Source organism: Scardinius erythrophthalmus, assembly GCF_964197995.2.
Source record: "Scardinius erythrophthalmus genome assembly, chromosome: 6".
NCBI lineage: Eukaryota > Metazoa > Chordata > Actinopteri > Cypriniformes > Leuciscidae > Scardinius > Scardinius erythrophthalmus.
This window is the reverse complement of record NC_138226.1, coordinates 19,528,727-19,550,428: the sequence shown is the minus strand read 5'-3', so window position 1 is coordinate 19,550,428 and position 21,702 is coordinate 19,528,727. Positions and strand designations below refer to the sequence as shown.

The 21,702-nt window shown below is 37.2% G+C and overlaps 1 protein-coding gene across 3 annotated transcripts in view; it reads right to left on the bottom strand.

Annotated features, from left to right (window-relative positions):
- acvr2aa (activin A receptor type 2Aa) overlaps positions 1 to 21,434 on the bottom strand; it is a 57,127-nt gene extending 35,693 nt beyond the window's left edge. The window contains exon 1 of one of the 3 annotated variants that reach the window (XM_081368834.1): positions 20,275 to 21,434. In XM_081368834.1, coding sequence (XP_081224960.1) covers positions 20,275 to 20,329 — 55 coding nt within the window. In that variant the 5' untranslated portion in view covers positions 20,330 to 21,434. The remainder of the gene's footprint in view (positions 1 to 20,274) is intronic. The other 2 variants (XM_081368833.1, XM_081368835.1) reach the window with 2 other exon arrangements.
- Between the last annotated feature and the right edge of the window lie 268 nt (positions 21,435 to 21,702).

Here is a 21,702-nt window from a genome sequence, read left to right as displayed (position 1 = left end):
ATGGCGTGTGTTATGCGCATGCTCAGCCGCATCTAACTTCCACTGTAAACACATATGATGCGAAAACAAAACCATCGAGTAAACATGGCTGTGAACGACTTTTGCAGATTATGTGAAGTAAATCTATGCATCCATGGTACAATCAGCGCCTACGTCACGGCTCTCAGCCCGCCCTCTGTTCGTTGATTGGCCCGGCCGTCCGAAGGCCGCTGGAAAACTGAAAGATAGGCTGCTATCTCAGACTGACTACAGAAGCGAAATGAAATTGAGCGGAAGTAGGAAGTCTGACGTAGTCAGGCTAGTCGGTCCATGGAGCATTAGAAAGAATTATGAACCATTTTAAACTACCACTGGAACAAATAAACTGCACATCTTAAATCCTAAATGGCTAGTTGTTGTGATCTATAAGACTGACTGCCCACACATTTGCATGTGATCAGACTGAATCTGAATGCTTATTTTCAGTCATGCCTATTAGTTCCTTTAGTAACGATGCAGACATCAGTACTCAACTACCATACCTGTGTGCAGGAAAAGACGCATAGCGTCTAGATGTACTCATGTACTGCATCGGACACCAAGGGGCCTCATTACATTTGCCATTAAAAAGTGAGTTGAGTAATCCGATTTATTGGTTTAAAACACATAAAATTGTCCATGTAAACACACAGAAGTGCTTTTATGTGGTCTAGGACAATTGAATTGCAATCAGATAGCTATCCAATTACTTAAGATGCAGCTTCATGACAAGAGTAAACAGGGCCCAAGCGCCTTCACACTACAGTTTATGGTGCATCAAATGTGCTGCCATTGAGATAAATTGCAATAGTGCGCTTTAAAGACAGAGCAAAACTCTCTTAAGCGCTCAGTCAGAATGTTCAAGATGAATGCGAGTGAAAATATATCTGTGCTAAATTTAGCCTCTAACTCAAACACTGGCGAGTGAAATCTAACAATTTACTAGCCAGTGGCTATATTAGACATTCGTTAGTCACCTATTTACTTTCATTGTAGAGGGTTGTGAAGACAGAGCAAATACTGTACCAGGCACAGCAAACTCACTGTTCGCGATGCTTGAAATATTGGAAGATATTGAATTGGGCGTGTGGGTTTATATGAATGTATCTTTGAAGGGAACTGACTGCTTTCAGAAAAGTTGATGGAATTTTCTTTTCCTCTTCCCTCCGTATAAATGCGTATTAGTGTTTACAGTGGTAGTGTTTACCGCTTTGTGTACAGCGGTAACCTAAGAAACGCTATATTGCTGCTGTTCCATAAGCGCCACCAAACTGGCAGAGAGTGAATTTGCATTTTCATTCAGTCCGTCTAGGCATGTGCCGGTATTCGGTAATGCGATAAATCGCGGTAATGAATATGCACGATATTGTTATCGTGGGCACTTCAAAATACCGTGAAAAATAATAGATCAGAATTTATATTTATAGAACGTGTATTAGCTTATTTTCCATCAACCGCTTATACAAACACTGCGTATATGCTGCGCGAAACACGTGCGCACTCTGATGTAAACAATCCCCACATGTATTAGCGCTGTGTGCATGCGGCGCAGTGCGCACTCTAGTCTAATGTAAACAATCCTCACATGGAGAAGAAGCATGGCGGAAGGAGGCACGCTGCCGACGATCTATCCCCTCTCTAAAAGCAGAGCTGTCAATACGCATTCAGCGTGAGACTCACGCAATTTACACTTTTCAAACGCTCTCTCGCCACATGCAGTTTCTCACGCAGAGAAAAATCGCGGAGCAAAGAGGACACGGAGACCGACAGACTAGACAGAGCAGGTTATTATGGTATGAAAACAATTCTCAGCTCTCATGTTCTGTCCATTTTATTACGGAATTCATACAACAAATACTGTTTTGGTGCTTGTAAATGTGACTTGACAGATCACTGTAGCGCCTCAGTTCAAGTAAACCGATCATCTGTTACTTTTTATTTAAAGATACAGTAGGCTACAACTTACCGAAAGGTATATATGCCTCATACATAATTTCGATCATTCAGTGTTTTTCAACCACGGAAAGAGGTCAATAAAACTGCAGGTGAACAATTATGTCACAGAACGTTACATTTACCTCAGGAAAGCCATTTAATGACCAACACGTTAGTTGACTAGAAAAAAATAGCTATAGAGAGGAGTATTTTGCTAAATATGTGCAATTTGTATTATATTTTTACTTGTGTCATAATTGTTATTATAATGAAAACCAAATTATATTTAATTTAATTAGTTAATTTTTAACCTTTAATAATACCAGCTGACAGGGCTCTCTGTATGTTTACAGCATTATGTGAGATATATTTTTTCTTGAGAAAAATGAACGTCTATCTACTGTAGCCTACCTAATATTTATCCAAAAAGTCAATACTGAAACAAGATTGAAATCAAATCCCAAGAATTGAAAGCGTGAAAATTGTGTAAAATTCTATTTAGTTACCAAATGTTTTGACAATCACTATTGTAATGCAAGTAGGTTTTTTTTCTACATCCCCCCCACCAATCCATCCATTTCTCTTGAGCAATTAAAATATCGTGATAATACCGTATACCGTGGTAAAAGCTCAATCAATTAATCGCAGCATGAAAAGTTGATACCGGCACATGCCTAAGTCCGTCTGCTGTTTTTGCTTTGTGCGGTTGTTTTATGTAGCATAATTTAAAAGCTAAAGCTAAAGTCAGGCCATGTTGTTTTAGCTTTCAATCTTGAAATTATACAATCTAATTTAAATCAAAATCAACTGCTCACACTACATGTAGCATTTTTGTTTGGATTGATTAAAATGGAGTGGTTGCATCTAATTTCAAATGGCTACAGAAATTTTTGTGTAAGGTCAGTAATATAATAGAGCAAATAAACAACAAATAATTTTGCTATCTCTAGAAATATCTGAACTTTAAACCATCTACTAATGTGAGCTATGAAATCTGATTCCAAACACTTTATTTGTGCTGTTCTGACCACATTCAAATAATCATTTGACTGAGATATTTAAAAACTGATTTGCACTGCCTCTGTAAACACTGAATTAGTCTGTGTCCACTGTAAGCCAGTTTTCAACAGTCCACCAAATCTTTATAGAACTAAGCTGAATATAAATTTATGAATATGATGCATAAATAAATACGCAATGTTGTATATAAATGCTGAACCTTAGTTATAAACTCTCTCAAATAAACAGAACAACAATAAATGTGCTTTAAAGAACGTGGTGCATAATTGGGCATCTTAGGCTGTGCTACTATTGAGAAGCTCAGACAAAAGCCCTCTCGGCAGTGTGAGACCTTGCACTTTACCATTACAAACGCACTTCCTGGCATTCATGTCTCTAAAGTTGTTTCCAAAAAATTTTTTCAAACCCGGATACTAATAGAATGAAGCAAATATTTTAGGAATTGTTGCACATTTTAAAACTAAACTCCTCCCAGATTCAACAAGCTAGTCATCAGACCCAAAATGTTTTTATCTGCATTTTAAAAAAAGAAAATAGTGAGTCATATTTAGTTCCTGGGCATAAAAAGATTGAATGTACACTCATTTAATATTTAAATATATATATATATATATATATATGTTTCTCAAACAACAAATACATTTACTAGAAAGTTTCATATCATGGATTTCTGAATCATGAATATCATGAATGAGGGTCATACAATTAAAAAGGTCAAATTAGGCTATTTGACATTAAGAAACGAATAGACCTTGAAAAACAGTCAAGAAAGTATGTAAGGTTCCTCTCAGCGATATTTCCTTATATATATTTGTCACAAAAAAGAATCAAACAACAAAACAATTTGAGTTCTGTATTCTGTAAAACAGGCTGCATAGCTTCCAGTTCAGGTCATTTGCATACTTAGCCTACATTACAAACATGTTACTCATGATAAACATGTTAAAACTAAATTGCTTTAATACTTCTTTATAAATATATACACATATAAGAGCTGCAACTAACAATTATTTTGATAATCGATTAGGGCTGACACTTTACATTCGAAAATCGATTGCACAATCGATCGGACCAACCAACAAGTTTCGAAAAATAGGGAATCGATTTTAACCATGGACACTATTCATTTTAAACTAATTAAATAAAAAAGATAGATGTAACAAAACTCACAAACAAGCAGAAAAAGAAAATGAAGAATTCCGGAGGAGGACAACGGCGATCAATCTGTGCGACATGAGAGACGAGTGATAACCCCTAATAACTTGAGGAGTTCAATATGGAAGCACTTCGGGTTTTGGACTGTAGATCAAACTATGGAGGAGGACAAAGTGGTATGCAAACTGTGCGATCGTGAGTACCCGTATCACATTCATTTTTGAACAGTTAACGTAAAATAATTTAGGAGATTTCTGAATAGCCTAAATCATAAATGCAGCCCTGTTGTAGACTGCAACAGATGTTTCTAGTCCACTGTCTGATTTGGAGAATGAAGTGGCCCTGTGTGTTTATCCTACACGAACTTCACTTTCAATGTAGGCTAGTCCTTCAGTGAATTTTAAGTTTCATGGGCTTTTCATGGGTTATAATCGCCGACGTTGTTTGACATTTCTAAGGGCCATGTTGAAGCCAGCAGTAATGTTTTTCATTGATGTTATGGCAGTCCACTCTGCTTATTGTTTTTCGAGAATGTTGCACTCCTGCTTGTCATTGTGCACGAAACTTCACGCCAATAAATCATCAGAAATATTGCTGACTTGTGCGTCTCAAGCGCTCTCTTTACGTTCGTCCTAATGCCTGTTAGTTGTCCGTGTATTGGCCTATATTTGGCGTTGAAAATGTAAACGTCTTTAGACATGGAAAATCGATTTTACAATCGATTCACTTATGTCTAATCGAACAGGATTTTTTCACAAAAGTGACAGCCGTATAATCGCTTAGTTAGTTGATTATTTCTTAGATTAATCTGATTAAAAAGCCCAATTTTCCTTTTTTATTGACCCAAAACACACTATTCCACATCCTGGCCAAAGCTAACCTTCAAACAAATTTGCCAATTGATTGCTATGAAAACATAGTAAATAGGCCCTATATCTATGCTATGTACAAAAGAGCTATAAAGCAAAAGAACAGTTCAAATCATATCAGACATTAATCATTAAAGATATCAATATAATAAATAAAAATAAAAACACAAACTAAGTGTTAACAAATGCAGAAACACACACATTCACTCTGGAAACAGTAACCTGTTACTGTAATTTCTTTATGCTGTAAATGTTAAAAACGTCTTACATTTATATTTAATTACACGCAGTTATCCCTTTACAGTTACCACTCTCATAAAATACTTGAATAACAAATACACAGACTGTCAGGACGAGCATTCATGCAAAATGGAAATCCTCGCGTGAATCGCGTAAGTGTTCAGCGCACGGTGGGCAGACACGACTAATCGATAATGACATTTTCGTTGTCAATGATTTTCATTAGGGCCCGAGCACCGATGGCGTGAGGACCCTACCAGAATTGCTCCGTTTATTATCAATTAGTTGTTGCTAGGGCTGTCACTTTACGTTCGAAAATCGATTGCACAATCGATCGGACCAACCAACGCAAGTTTCGAAAACCAAAATAAGGAATCGATTTTAACGGTCTTCTCTCGGAGCGCGTCCAGCTCGTCACGATACGCCCGCAGCGAACGCGCATCACACAGCAACGGCAGGCTCTGACAAACACGCATAACAGCAAATTATACTTCTGCATAATGTTTCTCTTTTTACTACAAAACTGTGAATTCTGCCGGTATGCAGACAGTCTCATGCATACAGATACAGTTTCGGGCTACGGTCTTCAATCGCCTATGTAGGCGAAATTAGTTTGACATTTCTAACCGTAAACACAGCCATGTTGAAGACTGAGGTAAAGTTTTTCATTTATGTTATGGTAGTCCATTCTGCTTATTGTTTTTTGAGAATGTTGCACTCCTGTTTGTCATTGTGCACGAAACTTCGTACCAATAAATCATCAGGAATATATGCTGACTTGTGCGCGTCTCAAGCGCCGTCTTTACGTTCGTCCTAATGCCTGTTAGTTGTTCGTGGATTTGCCCATATTTGGCGTTTAAAATGGAAACGTCTTTAGACATGGAAAATCGATTTTACAATCGATTCAATGAACACTAATGTCTCAAAAATCGAACAGGATTTTTTCACAAAAGTGACAGCCCTAGTTGTTGCAGCCCTAATATATGTATATTTATATATACATATTTATATTTATATTAACAGCTTAACTATTTTGTCAAGAATTTCAGGCTTTTGAAACTTTTTATTTTTCATCATTACAATATAACTTATTTGTATATATATATATTTTTTTTTTTGAATAAGCGAATAGATCCGGACACCACTAATCTGCCTATACATTTTTTGCATTCAAGTCAATGAGCTGTCAATCATGTTTAACATACTTTTTGCTGCAAATCCCTTTAATCTGCTTTGATTCCCCTCCACCACCAAAGGACTGTCTGAAAGCTCATGACATGACATGAACGATCACACTCAAAAAAACAAACTGGATCAGCCTTTGTTTCTGTGCCTAGCTGTCAGGAAGCAACTAGACTTTGCGTCGCACTGAAAGTTCAAACAGTGAAATTCATGAACAGAAATGTTTGAAAACACTTGGAAATCTTGTTCAGAGGTTGCAAACGCATTGAGAGATGACATGTTTAATCTGCTATCCTTTGAAAAACCATTCATATACAGAATATTTAGGCCAAGCAGATTTTTAACGCTAAAAGCCCTAAACATGTCTGCTGTTACAGTGAGAAACTGATGGGTTGATATATATTTACTCGATCATGATTTTACTGTCTGTCAACAAAAAAAACCCAAGAAAACTATGGCACGGGTCAAAGCAGACTGTTAGAGGACAAAGGCAGCACATTTGATTTCAAATAGCCCTTCCGTCAGCAGTGGTCAACCGTGGTTGTAAATTATTCACAGAGGCATCTGCATCTTGGGCAACAGTGGCTGCAACCTGCCTATGTCATGGAAGTCCAGTTGGCGAGGATCAAAATACACTGCAAAGCAACACAAGGTCAAGCTATCAATCACACATTAGCGCTTTAGGCGAAAAAAAAAGAGAGGGAAGAATCAAATTATAATGTGTTTGTATCATCAAGATTGCATGGATCAATAAGAATAACTTTAAACGAAAGACTTTCCATTTTTAAACTCTCTTCCTGCATACGGAAAGTCCATTCTCCTTTTGTAGTCCATCTGTTTGAATATTAGCGCTGTGACTTAACGGGGTGAATGAGAATTGTTTTATAACAGTGCGACAAACTGCACAGCACATGGGTTCATACAGACATTTGATACTGGGATGAAAACATCCATCCGACTGGCATTAAAGAAACATGGTGCAGCCGAGAACACTGATTACATCTGGGTAAAGATACTTTACTGAGATAAACCAACTACGGAAGACTAAGGTCAAGCACAGTAAGGCAGAAGTTGTAACAACTGCTTATTTTGTATGTTTTCTTCCTAATGCTACAAGAATGCACACATGATGTACAGTGTGCCCACAGTAAACCAGGATATTTGAGCAAATAAGAACGAGGAAAAGAACAAGAAAAAGCTGAACCACCCCATATTGCACTGTAAAATAAGAGATCACATATTTAATAATAAGAATAAGTATATTATTATTATTAAGAATAATTGTATAGAACAGCAGTAAAATTACAGTATGTGATTCAAATGTTTCAAACCATAGGGCTTTTATTTGGTGGAAAACCACAGGTAGAACTAAAGTTTCTCATTTTTGATTTAGAAACCAATTTGGTGAAGATCATAATTGATAACAGATCATACACTATAAAAGCACTAAAACACATACAATTCACAGACCTAATGCAGAATACAGTTTTTTTTTTTTTTTTACGTGCGTGACAATTGCATTCTATAACCAAACTGACACCTGCACATTTTCATCGCGACCACATTCTCGAAAACCCGCGCTGAATGAACGAAACTGCACTGGACAACTAGTTGTCTGCCAAGCCACTTCATATAATACGTTCATCCGCAGATCCACCAGAGCTGCAGTGGGTGTGCGCTGTGAGGCGCGGCTCAAACGTAGGCCTACTCTCCCCACTCGGTTACTAGTAGGGGTCGGAATCTTTTGGGAATCTCACGATTCGTTTAAAAATCGATTCTCGAATTTTGATTGGATAGCCTATATGCATAGATTTGATTTTAGATTTGATTCTAAACTTGTTTTTGAATCTTATTTAATTTATTTTCCATGAAGTCCTCCTCCTTATATATAACAAAACCTGTGCCCCAAATTGTAATTGTGCAATTAAACTTAAATTAAAGTTTTGTTGAATTATTATTTTTCAATCTCATGTTATTGTTTTACTTCATCAATCAATTTATAATATCTAAATATTTTATATTGAACTATTTAATTCATAATAAATTATGAATTATTTCATGCATTATTTATGCTATAAATAAATTATTTCCTGCCTTTTCTTTTTTTAGGATATTGGTATTATAGGATTATTTTTTTTTCCCCTCTGGTACAGTTTTTGCCATGTCTGTTTATTATTTTGAGTTAAGGGGTTTGTTTTACTTTTTTGTGATATCTGGCAACCCTTCACCTGAAGCTTTAATGAAGAGAGGGAAGAGTTGTGAGTAAAGCGAGTAGAAGGAGAGCAGCCGTATGCAAACTGAACAGCAGCTACTGTCAGTGTAGTTATTTAATAAGGTAGTTTAAATTACATGTTTACACGACATCAATGTACTACAAACAGATGACTATGTTGTCAAAACTATCCCCGTTCACACGGATCTGCGAAAATGATTAAAAAGGCTGTATTATGCATGTCAGGTCAGTAGTTGGCGATGTCACTTTGTCAAGATACACCCTGTAAATACGTAATACACATGTGCATGGCGTCACCGTTTTCACAAACTCACATTTTTGTCATTTACACAGAGACGGTAAACCTTGCACTTTGAAACCCATTTTCAAAAGCCCCCAAAACGCGGTTGTTGTGTAAATGAACGGCCAAAATGCATAAAAAGTTTTCAGCTGAAAACAGTATTGTGTAAACATTCCCTAAATTGTACACACCTTTGTAACCGCATTATTCATTTACTCAAGCCCCCTGAAGACTGAGACGCCGCCGTTGCTCTCACGGTGTGAGCATGTGCGCATCTTTGCATCATTAAAATATGTGAATATCAGCTGGTTCTGATCAGTGGTTGATTGTTTGAAGTTAGAAAAATATAATACGTGCTGTTGCATTCTCAATATTTAGTGATTTAGCATCAGATACAGGATATGTTAATTCGCTTTTACAAGCAGGTATTGTTTCTTACAACGTCGTCCACAGTGAACGTGCATCTTGTGTATAAAAAATACAAAAAAGCTTGCCGTGCCGGACTGCCAGTAAATTTAAATTATTTAAAGGTGCTGTATGTAACTTTTTGACTGTACTAAAGCATAAAAGTACCATAATATGTTTTCATATGTTTAGGAAACATGCCAAGTTCACATACTTGTTTCTCTGAAAATCAATGCTACAGCCAGTTATTTTACTTTTGAAATGTGCGTTCTGTGTCGGAATGTCTGTTTTAGTTTCGGTCTGTGTGATCTCGCTCACTGCCAGTTCACCCAATAGTATTTCGACACTCGTTGCCAGTTGGCGGAAAACACCGCGTATTGCAGTCATGGAAGTCAGCAAACAAACTAGGCCTACGTCTCCTGTTGCAAGCCTATGCGCTCTCTAAACTGTCTGGGTGCTGCACTGTTTTTGTTCCGTCAATATCCCGTTATTAACAGACATTTATATTGATTTTTGAAATGTATGAATCGATTCGAATCGTTAGAATATTGAATGCGGTTGTGAGTCCTATTCTCTGAATTGTGGCGCAAACTAGGGCTGTCACTTTACGTTCGAAAATCGATTGCACAATCGATTGGACCAACCAACGCAAGTTTCGAAAACGAAAATAGGGAATCGATTTTAACGGTCTTTTCTCGGAGCGCGTCCAGCTCGTCACGATACGCCCGCAGCGAACGCGCGTCATACAGCAACTGCAGGCTCTGACAAACACGCATAACAGCAAATTATCTTTCTGCATAATGTGTCTCTTTTTACTACAAAACTGTGAATTCTGCCGGTATGCTGACAGTCTCATGCATTCAGATACAAATTCGGGCTACGCGTCTACAATCGCCTACGTAGGCGAAATTTGTTCGACTTTTCTAACCGTAAACACAGCCGTGTTGAAGACTGAGGTAATGTTTTTCATTTATGCTATGGCAGTCCACTCTGCTTATTGTTTTTTTCGAGAATGTTGCACTTCTGTTTGTCACTGTGTACGAAACTTAACGGCAATAAATCATCAGAAATATTGCAGACTTGTGCGCGTCTCAAGCACCCTCTTTACGTTCGTCCTAATGCCTGTTCGTTGTCCGTGAATTTGCCCATATTTTGCGTTTAAAATGGAAACGTCTTTAGACATGGAAAATCGGTTTTACATTCGATTCAATGAACACTTATGTCTCAAAAATCGAACAGGATTTTTTCACAAAAGTGACAGCCCTAGCGCAAACTAACATTGCGGCGCCCATCGCATGTTATAGATCAACAAACATGATCATTATAAAGGTGTTTAAACGACAAAACGCATTCACACATATTTGAGAATCTGAATATGTCAGAGAGCCTTAACAAGTTTGAGAATATTTTGAATATAAAAAGGAAAAACGATATAAAAGCTAAACATCCGTCATACAGCACTATAGACCTCATTTACATAAGCGCCATCTTTGATTTTTAATGTGAATGAAAGTGAAGCTGTGAGGGATAGACATCTCTTCAGTGGGTTGTACTGTTATTTAATGTGTTTGTTAGTTAATGTGGATTGTTCTATTAATGAAACACTGCAAAAATACCTGCGGTGTGTCACGTGGAAGCACCATGGAAATAAAAAGGTGATGGGAGTTTGGGTTCCATGTCTCTGTCGTCTCTGTCTAGCTTTTAAAATATCTGATGGATGAACTCACACCTCGATTGGATTTGTTTATTTAATAACACGCTGTCAATTGTGATAAAACTAGGGGTGGGGAGAAAAATCGGTTATTAGATGCATCGCGATGCGGACGTGGACGATTCTGAATCCATTCACAAACGTCAAAAATCAAACACATAACAGAGACGCATAATGGCTGAGCTCAAAATCCGAACGGCACCCTCTTCGTTAAAAGCTAAGGTATGGAAAATTGGCATAATTTCATTGTGGACTATTTTGTATTTTTGTATGAGAGCTGCTTTCTGTATTGTTTAGTTTTCACATCAATATGCTGTAAACAGATGTTATATGTACGTTATACGTAGATTTACTGTACTGCCCTCCACAGTCACAGTGTATCAGTGCAATGCCAGTCACAAAAATTTACATTTTGACTGTGCTCTCTGCAGATGTTCATTTACTTTTTGTGTACAAGCTGTTTATGATTGTGGTATACAGCAACAATTTCAAGTCACAAGTCTTAGACTCTTTATTATTTATTTGTGTATAAGAGCAGCTTTGTATGTTACTAATTATTCAGAATATGCGTAAGTCCACAAGCATTATTTTTGTATGAGAGTTGCTAGTACATCATTCTATATTTTTTTGTATGAAAGCTGTTTTGTAATTTTGCTAAAGCAAACTTTTTTTTCTTTTTTTTTTTCTGAAGAATTATATTGCTCATTGCACATAACAGGAGGATGTTGGATAGAAGTCTATTATTTTATGTTAGAGATTCAGAATATGCTGAAGTTTGTATTAATTTACTACAAGTATGCTGCTAGTACAGGCACACACTTCTTTTCCTGTTGGTTCTTTGCAATGTCGGGACATATGCTAGCAAATGTAACCTTACAGTTGACTTGCCAAATCACTTCCATTTGTTTCATTAATAAAATATATTGGAAGTAAATTCTTTATGGGTCATTATAAATACTTTGCTTTAAAAGTACCAAGTAGTCACACAAACAAAAAAAAGATGCATTGATAATCATTTTAGCATCGCAACGCAGCCCTCTGAATCATAATCGAATTGAATCGTGAGGTGCCTAGAGATTCCCACCCCTAGAAAAGATCTCCTATGCTATTCGCATAGTAACCGCAGTCCAGCACTTCCAGGTTCTGAAATTTTTCTTTTAACTTGCGTATGAAAGGGTTAGGCTAATCCAAATGACCATGTATAAAGAGCTAATCAAGTTAACACATTATGAATTTAAGAATTTTTTTATAAAAGTAAGAGACCATCCAACAGTTTATGACTATTTTCTTCTGCACCTACACAAACAATAGCCTTGTAGCCTACAAGTACGTTCACACCACATACGTGCACAAAAGAACTAAGCAAGTGAGTGAAAATATTATTATTTTTTCGTCTCACAACAAAAACCAGCCACTGTATAATCCAAAAGCACATTTATCAATTTGCCCATCAGCAACCCTGTTGTGGCTGTAAAAAAAAAGAGGATTTCTGGAGTAAATGAATGTTATCCACAACACTGAAAGATCTTTGTTTTGGGGATTTGTTTTAGAAGTTGTGTCGCTGTACAATGACCCCAGCTAAGCTGTCCGGGTGTTATACAAGAGAAATAAATGTAACCCCTCTTACCCACAACAGCTGTGCTGACAGATTACAGTGAATAAGACAGTGGAAGAGCAACCACCATTACTTCTATTCTGCACTCCAGTCAGTATGTAGCTAGTCTAAAACAGTAACACTTTCACAAGCATACATAACGCTGTGCATAAGCGTGTCATTTTAATGCACACTGTCAAATAAGGATGCATTCTGGAAGGCACACAAACGTTTGCAAACTTGCAAGGCACTCAATTCCATCAAAGGTCCCATGAAAAACAGCTGACCATGGCATTTACTTATAATAGCTAGTAAATATTTACAAGAAAAACAGATACAGGAAACAGAAGCCACTAAATAAAGTTTGGAAGTTCAACTAAGAAGTAGGCTATGTGGTCAACATTATATCATAAAATAAAGTGCATTACTTCACACTGAAAGAATGTTATCATTAGGGCTGCCCCCATCTAAAGATTTTTCATTTAAGCCATTAGTCGACTAATTCCACGCATACGTTCAATTACTTAAATATACTGGGGGGAATACTTAACCTTTAATATAGGTGCAATATGCCTATTCCACGCTCAAGTGAACACATAACTTGCCGAAAGCATCGGCAAAGGTAATGATTATAAATGTGTTAGGAAATAGTGTGTTATAATAGCGAGGAAAATTTTTAATTATTTGATAAACTAGTGTTTTCTGAGTCAGTGTCGGTTGCTGACTCGCCATCGCCACTGTTTAGTGCCTTTAGAGAAAAATGCACCTTTCATACAGATTACATAATTACATTTTTATATTTTTATTTGAATGGGTTCATTTAAAAGTAGACATTTCAAGCTTTCTATAGATACCTAATGTTTGTGAGGCAAATAGCCTATAAGCTGAGTTTCGGTTCATTTTTGTGACGCGCTCCAGTTCACAGAGATCGAGACGGCAGAAAGCGCATCCTGTTTGTTTTCTTTATTTTAAATTAATTAATGTTTTGTTGTTATTGTGAGTTCACACAAATAAGAATAGTTTCGAATGATGCATACCAATGTTGTTTTCGTCAACGATGACCAGGGTTTTTCCTGGCTTAAAATGAGGCGGAGGTGGTAAAATCCTAATAATGTATTTTAATAATAAGGTAATTAAATATTATTTTTCATAGATCATCATATAGCCTAATGTGTTTTCGGCATTATTTTTGTGGGTGGAGGTAATAAGACATTAGGCTGTTTCCAATCAAATTAAATAATTTACATTGAAAAATTATAACTGTATTAAATTAGATTATTTTAAATATTTTTGAATATACAAATAAGGAATGTTGAAAAGAATTATACTTTATGAAACTAAACCGCCAGTAGGAGGCGGCAGGCGACCATCTTAATGAGCGAGTCATTGAGTCATTCATTCAAACGATTCGTTCAAAAGGCTTCCGAATTCCGAATGAGGCAGTTTATGAATAGGTAATTGAATCTTTGACTCAATCGATTCGTTCAAAACGCTGAATCATTCAGTAATGAAACACGGCTGAGTGTTGCTGTGAGATACGTTACGGTTCTGCTGTGATCTTTGTTTGGAACTATTTCCGCTGCAGAAACAGAACAAAAACAGTCATTGCGTCTCAAATGTAAGTGACTTAATTTAAACTATTTGTTTATTGAACTGTTATGAAATCAGTCTAGGTTTCAGTCTTGATGGCATTCAGGAAAACATCACACTGATCGTGTGTAGCCTAGGCTATATATTGTTTCTTAACTATAATATGTTATAAATAACAGCACGAGCCTCAACAGCGCAACTTTGTTACCGTCAGTACATTAGGTAGGCCTATATTATCAACTATAGGCTATCAATCGCCACTTACATTAATTTAAATAAAACAGAATCATCCTCACGTTTTCGGTGATTCGGAATATTTTTATATTACATTTTTTTTTAATCAGGGCATTTGTCCGGATGGGCTACAATTCTCTCTCACTTTTCCCTTCAAAAAAGAAAGAAAGAAAAACACACGTGTCCCGGACAAAGTATATGGTCCCAGACAAGCGTTATCGAGTCCTCCTGATCCTTGATTGGTTTTCCATGAAGAGAATTACGTTGTTGAAAACGAAAGTAAAGTGACGCACGTTCATTGCGTTTTACCGAGTTCCGTGTCTTTATTAAACTCAACACAAAATTATTTATCTGTCATCCACCCTCGATTAATTGGAATGGAATGTTTTTATTACTTCTCCGCGCGCAGCAGCAGGACTATACGGTTTGAGAATGGACACAAGCGGTAACCGCAACAGAACCGTCACGGTGGAAAAAGTGTATCTGACCATGACTGTCTGTCCGAGTTTTGTCGAGAGCCGGAGGCGGCACGAAATTTGACGGAGGCGGCCGCCTCATAATTCTCTATGCAGGAAAAACCCTGATGACGATAACGAAATGATTTCGTTGACGCACCTTTTTTTATGACGATAACGTGACGATGACTAGCTAAAAATGGCTTTAAGGTGACTAAAACATGACGAGACGTTTTCGAGTTTTCGTTGACGAGACGAGACGGAACGAAAATGATTATAAGTCTGACGTTCACAATGCATGTAATTTCTGCCTATTTTGCGTGAAATCTGTCTGTTTTGAGCTAAAAAAGTATCAGCAATGCTGCCGCTTATCCTTGTTTCTATCCTTGTTTTGGGTACGCCCACCACCCGGCTGCCGCCATGCCGCGCACCAGATTCCACAACAACAACAACACACCTGCGGCTGCGGCTAGTCACTCGCCACACATCTTCGATATGAGGCGCCGGACTGGACAAAAGCGAAACGAACTGCGCGAGCGAGCGACAGTGCGCGAGAGAGACCAAACGTGCGCGAGAGAGACCGAGTGTGTCCGAGCATTAGTTTAGTTGGCTAATTGGTACAAAGTAATATATAATTATTATATAACTTAGATTATAACATAAATTATAACATCAATTATTATTTAACTAATTATATAATAAAGCCACAATTGCCAAAGTAAGAATGTTTTTATTCCTGGCTTTTTTGGAGTAAAACAGTGATTCCACTCAGGGTTTTTCCTGGCTCAAAATGAGGCGGAGGTGGTAAAATCCTAATAATGTATTTTAATAATAAGGTATTTTTTGTTGGGCATCATATAGCCTAATGTGTTTCCCACATTCATTTTTGTGGGTGTAGCTTGGTACCTCTAGGGGGGTCCGGGGGCATGCTCCCCCGGAAGAAAATTTTGTACATTTTAAAGATAAATTCATTAATCTGGTGCACTTTGAGTCACCCGAATCCACTGTTAAAAATAAATAATCCACCCGCAAACCGCCCATATTCTTTGATTTAGATATCTGCATCTGATCATCACATTACAATTATTCAAATTCTCAGTGTTAAGCATGATGGTAACATATCACACTGAAGTAGGCTGATTTAAAATGAACTTTTATTTAAAATAAAAGTTCTTCCTTTGGCAAAATTACATTTCCTGTTTTTACATTTTTTTGTACCTTATATAAAGGGCATTTCCCCCCTAATTTTATTAAATGCATGCTCCATTTTTCATTTCAAATTCTTAAATTTGATCAATATATTCAATTAAAATAATAAGACACAGGCTGTTACCAATCAAATTAAATAATTTACATTGAAAAATTATAACTGTATTAAATGAGATTAATTTAAATATTTTTGAATATACAAATAAGGAATGTTGAAAAGAATATACTTTATGAAACTAAACCGCCAGTAGGAGGCAGCAGGCGACCGTCTTAATGAGCGAGTCATTGAGTCATTCATTCAAACGATTCGTTCAAACGGCTGATTTATTCAGAGTGAGGCAGTTTATGAATGGATCATTGAATTTTTTACTCAACCGATTCGTTCGAAACGCTGAATCATTCAGTAATGCTTCAAGTGTTCGTTGCTGTGAGATGCGCGATGGTTCGTGATCTTTGTTTGGAACTATTTTCGCTGCAGAAACAGAACAAAAACTGTCATTGCGTCTAAAATGTAAGTGACTTCATTTTAACTGTTTAATGAACTGTTATGAAATCAGTCTCGGTTTCAGTCTTGATGGCATTCAGGAAAACTCTGGCACTCTTGTCGTGTGTAGCCTAGGCTATTGTTTCTTAACAACATTCTTAACAACATTGTTGCAACATTGTACCGTCAGTACATTAGGTAGGCCTATTATTATCAACTATAGGCTATCAATCGCCACTTACATTAAATTAAATAAAACAGAATCATCCTCACATTTTCGGTGATTCCCTAGATATTTTTTATTTTTAAATAAAAAATTGTTTTAATCAGGGTATTTGTTCGGTTGGACAAGTAGTACAATTCTCTCTCACTTTTCCCTTCAAAAAAAAGAAAAAAAAAAAAAAAAAAACACGTGTCCCAGACAAGCGTTATTGTCAAGCCTTGATATTTTCCTTGATGGGTTTTCCCTGAAGAGAATTAATGTTACGTTGTTGAAAACGAAAGTAAAAGTGACGCACGTTCATTTCGTTTTACCGTGATGAGAGTTCCGTGACTTTATTAAACTCAAAACATTATAATTTATCGGTCATCCACCCTCGATTAATTGGAATGGAATGTTTGTATTACTTGGCCCGCCCGACCTGCGGATTATCCGCGATCCGCGCAGCACTATACGGGTTGAGAATGGACACAAGCCGGTAACCGCAACAGAACCATCACGGTGGAAAAACTGTATCTGACCATGTGACTGTCCGAATTTTGTCGAGAGCCGGAGGCGGCACGAAATTTTACGGAGGCGGCCGCCTCATAATTCTCAATGCAGGAAAAACCCTGCCACTGTTACCACTTTATCTGTGTGTAATGTTGTAGTAGCTCAAAGTTTTTTGCTGTTTAAACTGTAAACCATTCCTTTATTACTGTGATTACTGGTGAAAATAGCCAATGTGCTGAAATTTTAGAAGAGCATCAATTCATGTAAAAATATAACTTGAAATATGGGGATAAAAGGTTTCTGCCCAATGCGACAATGAAGTACAGCTTGGCAGTACTGCATCTCCATCAATGAGAAAGTAGTTTATTATGCAAAGGTTTTAATGTTAACTGTTGTTTTATGAATTGCAACACTTGCTACAACCTGTCAAACCTAAGCCCATTTCCAATACTTTTTAACCTAAATTAATTTGTTAAAGACTACTTTTCTTTTTTTTTTTACTAAAACTGACTAAAACTTGACTAAAACCTTTTTGCGTTTTCGTCGACTAAAACTTGACTAAAACCTTTTTGTGTTTTCGTCGACTAAAACCTGACTAAAACCTTTTTGTGTTTTCGTCGACTAAAACTTGACTAAAACTATCAAGTTTATAAGTGACTAAAATGTGACTAAAACTAAAAAGCATTTTCGTCCAAAAGACTAAGACTAAAACTAAAAGGGCTGCCAAAAACAACACTGATGCATACTCTTATCTGCATGACCAAAAATGACAGAGTCTTCTAAGTTGTTTCCGCTGTTATCAGGACAAAATGCATGTGATTTATACTGTATATTACCACAAGGACCCGCAGTTAACGATCTGTCCCTCACGGACTGCGTGACTGCTAGTTACTAACTAACCAAATAATAAAATCATGGTCGACTAAGCCTCTTCTCATCAACTAACGTTTAGTCGACTATTATGGGGCAGCCATAGTTATCATCCATCAGATCTGAGGCACTGTGACCACCACTCACAAAGTTAAACTGTTATTATGATTATTATTGTTGTTATTAGTAACAACAACAACAACAACAACAACAACAAATGTGTCTTATTGCAACTTTTAGGTTGCAGGTTTACTACAACTTTAGTAACAGGTAACAGGTACCAGTGATTTTATACTTCTGACATGTACTGGCATGGATGCATTAAGTGTGTTTGCTAACAGCTACTACTACTGTCTACAAAATGTAACCATGCCTTAACCATGAGTGTATTTGTAATGCATCAATTCAAACTACAAACGTAAGCTTTTTACTCTAATGCTTTGATTTCAACCAGAGCACATAGTTTAATCTGATCACTCATAAAAGTACTCATAAATTGAAAATAAATAAATAAAATCATACAATTATCCTGTTATCCTGTCAAATGGACATAAAACAATCTATTTGAAAAGAATAACAAATAATACAGAATTGCACCTACTATGTAAAATATATCTAAAAACAGTGTTTCTGTCATTCTGCATTGATAAATCTATAGAATCTTCATTAAATAAATTCACAAATTACTCGTTAAGCTTCCCGTTTTTCTGTGTGCTTTTGGTCAGATGTTGCCAGTTGTGATTTATTTTAAGAGTTGTGGCTTTTAAAGCATAATTTACATTCGACTGGGCAAGCGCTTAGACTTGATTCTCACAGCAGGCATTAACTCGTGTCTTGGCAAAACTTTTGTGAAAACTTACATGCAGCACACCAAATCTAACTTTTCAGTTGGTATCTGAACAGTAGCAAGAATGGTCCAAATACAGACAAAACATCCAGTAACATCCTGAAGTAACTCTAATGGGCATTCAGTTGTGTAACACAAGTATACAACACAAATCCATAAACACGATTCGAACAACAATCAGGTGAAAGGTTCCTCATATCACTACAAGCAGGTCTATAATGGTTTATATGCTCATCCCATTAGTTTACACCGATTCCTCTGAGAGAGCATGTGCAATGTAACCCCTAAGATACAGTTTCTTATGTTACCCAGATGCTCATGAATATTTCTGCCTTTAGACTGATATAAATACCGAAGCGATGCGCTCAAATATAACATTGTATTGATTAATTGTCTCTGTAGCCAAAAGAGTGCAGTGCTGTGTGGGCAAGTGCAATCCAGGATGAGGGATGTAGTGGGAACACAGAGTACAGGCACAGATTGTGCCTCTTTTTTCAATAAAACCAAAATTCAAACCATGAACACAGAGTCTGTATAGAAACATCCCCCGTATGCCTTGCTATTCCTTAAATATATTTCTGAATAAATATAACCATAAAGGTGCACATTAAATATGCTCATGTAACTTCAGCCATATCTTATCTAATGTTCTCACATGCAAATATGACCTTTGGCCTAGCCGGCCTCATCAAATGATTTTATTCCTTTTTAAACCTCTCATGTACTAATATACATAAATTTAACGGTCCTCATCCATGAATAATTAAAAAATAAGAGCTACCAGTAGAGGGGGTTTACATGCAACATATAAAACATGCATGCATGCATGAGCAGCAGCCAGCACAGTGCTATTGGTCAATATTATATGAACACACACTAGTTCAATACACCACTAGTGTTTTCTAAACTTTACTGAACAGGTCTTCATGTTGGAAACTTGTCAGACCAGTCACTGAGAAAATAAGATGCACAATCCTGGCAGTAAACGCTGCTCCTGTATAGTGCATGCTCAGATTATATTCAGATGGTGTTATGTAGCTATTTTACGAGAAACCAGTGAATTCGATCTCAATGCGGAGTAACACGAGAAACAGCCTCCGGTGGCACACACACACACACACACACACACACACACACACACACACAGAGAGAGAGAAACATGTCATGATACAAACGAACACTCTGTACATGCATATTGCATTTAGAGTTGTTACAACATATTAATACCCACCTGAGGAGCAGGAGATGAGGAACACTCCAAACGCCAGCTTTGTTGCAGGTCCCATTTTTCAATCTTCTGTCTTGTCCTACAAAATCCAAGAGTCTCTGCATTCAAGTTTCCCCTCGAACTACTGATCAGCAGTCAGTGAAACACATCCATGTAACCGAGTCAGTGATATATGGCAGTGCACAAATCCAATGGCAGATTATAGTCCTCAGATTCAGCGATTGGGAAACGGCATCAAAGTGTCCACTAGTGACAGTTCATTTAAAGCAGACGAGCTTTTCGAAATAAAGTGATCTATGACTGTCCATGCAGTTTTCCTGAAAACCCATATCAATAACGAGGAAATTCCAACGCGTACGAATACTATCTATACAATGTTGCCCTGTCGAGCGCTCAGAATAAACGAGCCCGTTCAATAAGACCTTTCAGTAAATGGGCCAGCTCCCATTTCCAATGAACAGAACTGGACGACCTATGCATAAAACCCGCCATAAAATATGTATAAAATATTGTTATTAATGCAAAAGAACTAATATTTCAAGCAGAGCAATGCCTCTAAATCACACCCACCTGAAAAGTCTATGGCAGTTCACTAAATGCATGCACATTTACGGGGATATAAATGGAATTAACACCCCTAAACGATATCTCCACATCACACTTACTTTGCTTATTCAAAAAAAAATATTTATATATAATATATGTAGTACAACTGATCATAGATAAACGGGGTCACGCGCACGATTCAGCGCACGCGCGAGCTCAAGTTGACAGTGAAGGACTTAAATATGGCCAAACGCGCTATATCCACATTCCATTCGGGTGTTAATGACTCAAACCTGCAATTACCAACCTCACAAAGCTTTTCGAGATCTGCTAAGGTGGGTAGTTAAAACAAACACTCGTTTTAAACTAAGACATGTCGACGACTGAATAAAGCTTAGCATGTACAGCCTCCGAAATAACTTCATCAGCCCCGTCGGGAATATGACGCCAAAAATGAGACGGAACTGACAGATAACGTCACTAAATGTAATCCTTCAATATGTATTTTCCCGGTGATCGCAGTCGGTTGACTTTTTAGAGCGGTCGGAACTCAATTTATCGCGATTTCACTCTCCGTTGCTGTCAGTCACCGTTGGCTTACTGTATTCAAGATGGACGCCCGGGCGGATTGTTTTTGTTTTTTTCTGCCTTCCACTGCCTTTCCCCGCCCATTTTTTACGAAGGCTCAGCACCTTAGCGATTGACAAGCTTTTTACCCAATCAGAATCGCATATGTAAATAATTGAAACCAATCATAGTGCTGGGTTCACACAAACCCAGCCCTCTCTATGAGGGGTTTGTATGTGGCAGTAGAGTGACGAAGGTAGGCAGTAAATATTCATTGTATGTTAATAGTAGTGTAGGATACTATCGTACATGTGATGT